The 6,000-nt window shown below is 35.6% G+C and overlaps 1 protein-coding gene across 1 annotated transcript; it reads left to right on the top strand.

Annotated features, from left to right (window-relative positions):
- Nucleotides 1–1,015: 1,015 nt before the first annotated feature.
- LOC114187834 (uncharacterized) lies at nt 1,016–1,716 on the top strand. The gene is made up of 2 exons (XM_028076214.1): nt 1,016–1,046; nt 1,118–1,716. The coding sequence occupies exons 1-2, from the start codon at nt 1,016–1,018 to the stop codon at nt 1,714–1,716; spliced, it is 630 nt and encodes a 209-aa protein (XP_027932015.1).
- The last annotated feature ends 4,284 nt before the right edge of the window (nt 1,717–6,000 follow it).

The following is a 6,000-nucleotide window of genomic DNA, read 5'->3' as shown; positions in this document are numbered from 1 at the left end:
TTTGGTTTCAAAGACCATTTCTTTAAGGTTTTTCTATAATTTTCCATAATAAACTACGGTGGCGACTCCTCTGTACCTTTTAAATTATTTTTGCCGTTCCGCCGCGATCTTGGTTGCGACACATGTGATGGAAGAGGAAATGCATGTCTCCTTAGTAACCCTTAGCTTTCAAAGGCATGCTTTGAAGTGGTGGAATTCTTTAGTCCCACAAAGAAGGCGAAAAGGGCTTCATGATATTGACTATTGGTTTGATGATATTGACTATTGGTTTGATCATAAAGAAGCCTTTCATGCACGTCATGTTCCTTCTTATTACAAAAGAGAGCTCATGGATAAATTTCAAAGGCTCCAACAAAGGTCTATGACAGTATAGGAATATAGACAAAAAATGGAGTTGTATATATTGCGAGCTAGCATTAAGGAAGTTGAGGAAATTTCCTTGGCTAGATTCTTGAGTGTTCTGAACTATGCTATAAGAGATAAAGTTGAATTGCTCCCTTACAGTAGGTTGGATGACTTAGTTAAAATGTGCATCAAGGTTGAGCAAGAACTTTTAAGAAAACCTTCTCATAACGATTCCTCTATCTGATCCCAAAAATGATTTCAAAAGCATTTCAAAAGGGATTCTTCCAAAGCAAAGATGGCACTCACAAGAATCAAGCAAAGGTAAATGAACTTTCCAAAGGCGAGACCTCAAACAACAGAGGCAGTGAGATTAAATGCTTCAAGTGTCTAGGCCAAGGTCATATGGCAGCCCAATGTCCCACAAAAAGAACTATTGTGTTAAAGGGCCATGACCTCAGTAGTAGTCAAGATGAGTCTTCTTCTAGTGACTCTGAAAGTTCTCATTCATAAGGCTCTTCCAAAGAAGATGTTTATCCTAATGAAGGACACCTTGTCATTATTAGGATACTTCTCAATAATCAACCTAGTGTTCTTCTTAATGATTAAAGAGAAAATATCTTTCATACAAGATGTGATGTTTTGAAAAATACTTGTTCTTTTATCATTGACAATGGGTCGTGTTGCAATTGTTGTAGCACAAGGTTAGCAGAGAGGTTGAACTTAACTTTAATACCTCATCCCAAACCTTATAAATTTCATTGGCTTAATGAAGATGGGGATCTTAAAGTCAAGGATCAAGTAGACATAAAGTTTTTCATTGGTAAGTACAAAGATAGAGTTTTATGTGATGTCATTCTAATGGAAGCTTGTCATATTCTCTTGGAACGACCATGGAAATTTGACCGCAAAACTAGGCACAATGGTCATACACATGAGGTCACTTTCCTTCATAATATCAAGAAATTTGTGCTTCATCCTCTTTCTCATACTCAAGTGGCCAAGGACCAAGCTCAATTGAGAGCTAGGAGAGATGAAGACAAAACCAAAAGTTCCACTTTGATAGCCAAGAGTGAGGTAGGGGATACCCATGTTTCATGTCCCATGGTCATTCCTCGTGAAGTACTCTTAACTCAAAAGTCTTTATTCCATATGCTTCATGAAGAACAACCTTCATATCTCGTTTTGTGTCAAGAGACACTCACCAGTAGTTCAAGTGACTCTTCATTTAAGGATCTACCTCCTTGCATTGTTACTCATTTACAATTATTTGATGATGTATTTCCTAAAGATGGACCCCATGGGCTCTCTCCTATTAGGGGCATTGAACATCAAATTGATTTTGTACCTAGGGCTAGTCTACCAATAGACTAGCCTATAGGACAAATCCCATAGAAAAAAAGGAGATAGAGTCTCAAGTGCAAGACCTATTGGATAAAGGTTTAGTGCAAAAGAGTTTAAGCCCTTGTGATGTTATGGTGTTGTTGGTTCCCAAAAAAGATGGCAAATGGCGTATATGTTGTGATTGTAGAGCCATCAACAACATCACCATCAAATATAAACATCCCATCCTAAGACTTGATAATATGTTGGATGAATTACATGGAGCAAATATTTTCTCCAAAATGGGTATTTGTTTAAAGAAGGAAGAATTTGTATTCCTCGTGGTTCACATAGAAAACTTCTTATTCAAGAAATGCATGAAGGGGGACTTATGAGACATTATGGGGTAGCAAAAATTTTGATCATGCTTAAAGAAAAATTCTTTTGGCCTTATGTGAGGAAAGAGGTTTAAAGACATTGCTCTAGTTGTCTTACATATTTACATGCCAAATCTAATACAATGTCTTCTGTCCTTTATACTCCTTTGCCTATTGCTTCCACCCCTTGGGAGGATATTATGAACTTTGTCCTAGGACTTCCAAGAACTTCTAGGGGTGTTGATTCTATCTTTATTGTTGTGGATCGTTTTTAAAAAATGGCTCATTTTATACCATGCTGCAAAGTAGATGATGCTAGTAATATTGCGAAGTTATTCTTCAAAGAGTTGGTTTGTCTTCATGGTCTTCCCAAGACAATTGTGTCTAATAGAGATACGAAGTTCCTTAGTCATTTTTAGAGAACCTTATGGTCTCGACTAGGAACTAAACTTTTCTTTTCTACTACTTGTCACCCACAAACTGATGGGCAAACTTAAATAGATCTCTATCCACTTTGTTAAGGGTAGTCTTGAAAGGTAATCATAAATCTTGGGATGAGTATCTTCTTGACATTGAGTTTGCCTATAATCGTGTGGTTCATCGCACCAACAAGCTTTCTCCTTTTGAGGTTGTTTATAGTTTCAATCCTATCACACCTTTGGATTTAATACCTTTTCCATCTTCTTTTGATTTTGTTCATAAAGAAGAGGTATCTAAATCCAAGTTCGTTAAAAATTTACATGAAAAGGTGAGAAACCAAATTCAAACTCAAAATGACAAGTATGCCAAATACAACAAAAAAGGCAAGAAAGCTAGGATTTTCAATGAAGGAGATATAGTTTGGTTACATTTGAGAAAAGAAAAAGAAAGGTTTCCATATTTGCAAAAATCCAAACTTAATCCCTGAGGTGATGGTCCTTTTCAAATACACAAGAAGATTAATGATAATACTTATAAATTAGATCTTCCTTCCAAGTATGATGTTCATTCCACTTTCAATGTCACTGATTTGATTCCTTTTATAGGTATTGTGGATGATGATGATGATGATGAACATCAAGATTTGAGGCCAAATCCTTTCCAAAGGGGAGGAGACGATGAAATCGGCCCAAGTCCATTCCAAGGCCCAATTCCAAATTAAGGCTCAACTCCAAATCAAGGACCAAGCTCATTAAAAGGCCCAATTACTAGAAATATGATGAGAAAAATACAAGAGGGTCAAGATCAACATGAGTCCAATAAGTTGCACGAACTTCACATGTTATTCTCTTGGGCTAAAGAAGATATCAAAATATAATGGGATTCAATTAAATTAATAGCATAGTTTTTTTCAATTTGGCCAAATGTTAAGCTTTGCTTTCCAAAATAAATGGCCAAAGTACATTGTTTTCTAGCTTCCAAATTGGACCATCGTTGTTCAACTATTTATTTAGTACCGTAGAAGAAATCAATTAAATTAGTAAATATATAATTATGTATACATAGTTATAAAAGCACCTCAAAAGAGCATGTTAAATGCCATTTATCCTTCCTTATAAAAGGTAAGTATCCTTCTTCAAACATATTTAAAAGTTAACGTATCCTGAATATAAAATATTTTTTTCTTCAATTAAACACAATAGTCAAATTTACCTATAGCCTATTGAAAAATATAAAGACATTTGAAGTAAGACAAAGGCTTAATTAGTCGAATAGTACCCACTCTCGTTCAGAAGTTTTAGTTTGGTACCCACTTTTAAAAAAGTTTCAATTTCATCCCAAATTTTGAAAAAATGTTTTAATTAAGTCCTTTTTAGAAAAAAATTATTAATGCCGTTAATGGCGTGCTGTAACATCCTATTTAATAGCTTTTGTACTACTAAATAAAATATCATATCATGATAACCCAAAGCAGATAGTAAGAGAGGAGACTGATCTATGAGTATAATACCAATACAATCATCCAAAATTAACTATACCCGAACTAGTTATATTACAGCTGATACTAGTAAAAAGGGGTTAACAAAACACCAAAGTTCAACGGAACATAAGGTAGCAACTATTACTAGATATCCACGACCACAGATCAACTCCTATCAAGGATAGGAGTATCTTCGCCTGCACTTGTGTCTGGTCACACCAAAAAGGTGATCATAAAAAAGAGAGAAAAACACAGAGGAAACAAACATAGACAAGAAAGGGTAAGCTAACTTAATTAAGAGAAATCATGCAATTTAATAATAAGCATAAATCAGAACTTTCCACCTCCATCATAATCAATTAGGTTCTCATAATACAGTATAATACACACGACTCTAGACTAAAAATTCGGACTATGTAAGGAACATTAGAGCTCTTGGTGGCTTGCACCTATGACGGTTCCCAAACTCTACAGAGTATGGACACAAGGGGTTATCACGACCATTCACAAGGTAAGTCCCTTTCGCGTCTAAAACTTGATCAAGTCTAGAGACTAGGACCTCCTGCTACTCCTCACGACATAATCCATTATGCTCTAATTGAGCGTGAATGATTATTGGAGTTTCAGGATACCAACCAATTTAGGAGTCCGCATGTACTTACATACAATAACTTATTCTCTAGAATTTCCCTTGAATTCTAGTGCTACCACACATTCTGATTTCATACAGTCCCACTACATGTTCTACTAGTCACAGGAATTCAAGCATAGTACAACAAACATCACACTATATTATTCATGTTAGCTCCCAATAATTTAAAACAGAGGAAAAATCACAATTCTGCAGGGGAACTCGCTCAAGCTAGAAGGTCTCGCTTGGGCGAGAGGGTCACCCTCGCTTAGGCGGGTCACTCTCGCCTGAGCGAGACTCAAACAGTGGACAAATTTAAAACTGGGCGAATTCTCGCTCAGGCTAAGCTGTTTCGCTTAAACGAGAGAGTCTCTCTCGCTTAGGCGAACCCAGCTCGCCTAGACGAGACCTCGCGCAGTTCCAGGGGTGAATTCCTGGTGTTTTCGCTCAGGCGAGAACTACTCGCCCAAGCGAAAATACCAGGTTCCCAATCTGTTTCAACATGCAAAAACACAAGATTTTTGCACAATCCACTCATACATTCAATCATACCGATCAAACATTCATACAACACTAAGTCATGAACTTTCAAACCATTAGAAAGACTTCTATGCAAAAATTAGAGAAAATTGGCTAGCTTCCCTTACCTTATGAAATCCCCAAGAAGCAAAACGTTTTCAACAAAGGAACCCCTCAATCGCACATCCTAGGAAGTTAGAATGTATGAATTTAGAGTGAGAATACGACTTCAGTTAGGACTTTAAAGAAGGAGATGCTCCATCGTTCAAATTTGTAGAGAAAAGAGAAAGACTTGAAGTGAACTTACAAGAATGGGAGGGAAGAACAGCTTGAGTGAGAAATGCAACAAGAAGAGAGGGTGGATCAAAATGAGAATTTGCAGTTTTCTGGTTGGAGAGGATTGGAAAATTCTGAAGGTTGATGCAGAGTGTTAGTATTTAAGAGAGCATAGTTTCTATGTATGGGCAGTGGAGAGAAGAAAAGGGAAATAAAAGGGGTTTCACACGTGCCATATGTCAGCCTCTATTTTTTTAATTTTTTTAATTTTTTTTAATTTTTTTTAATTTTTTTTAATTTTTTTTAATTTTTTTTAATTTTTTTTAATGTTTTTAATTTTTTTAATTTTTTTAATTTTTTTAATTTTTTAATTTTTTTAATTTTTTTTTAATTTTTAATTTTTATTTTTTGAATTTTTTTTTTAAAAAATTGCCAAGTGTGAAATCCTTAGTGTGACACGTGACATTGTCAGTGCCACGTGGTAAGGTACCGCCACGTGGCAGGGTACATGCAAAGTGTCATTTCTTGATTTTAACTTAATCCTCGCATATGCCTATTCGTTTCAATTTAGTACTCATATATGTTTATTTGTTTCAATTTACTCTGCGCTCTATTTGTTTCAATTTTGTTCA

The sequence above is a fragment of the Vigna unguiculata genome, chromosome 1, assembly GCF_037176805.1.
Source record: "Vigna unguiculata cultivar grain cowpea cultivar isolate G323 ecotype 2 chromosome 1, ASM3717680v1, whole genome shotgun sequence".
In the NCBI taxonomy this organism is placed as follows: Eukaryota; Viridiplantae; Streptophyta; class Magnoliopsida; order Fabales; family Fabaceae; genus Vigna; species Vigna unguiculata.
Note: the sequence above shows the minus strand (reverse complement) of the source record. Positions and strands in the feature narration are given on the sequence as shown.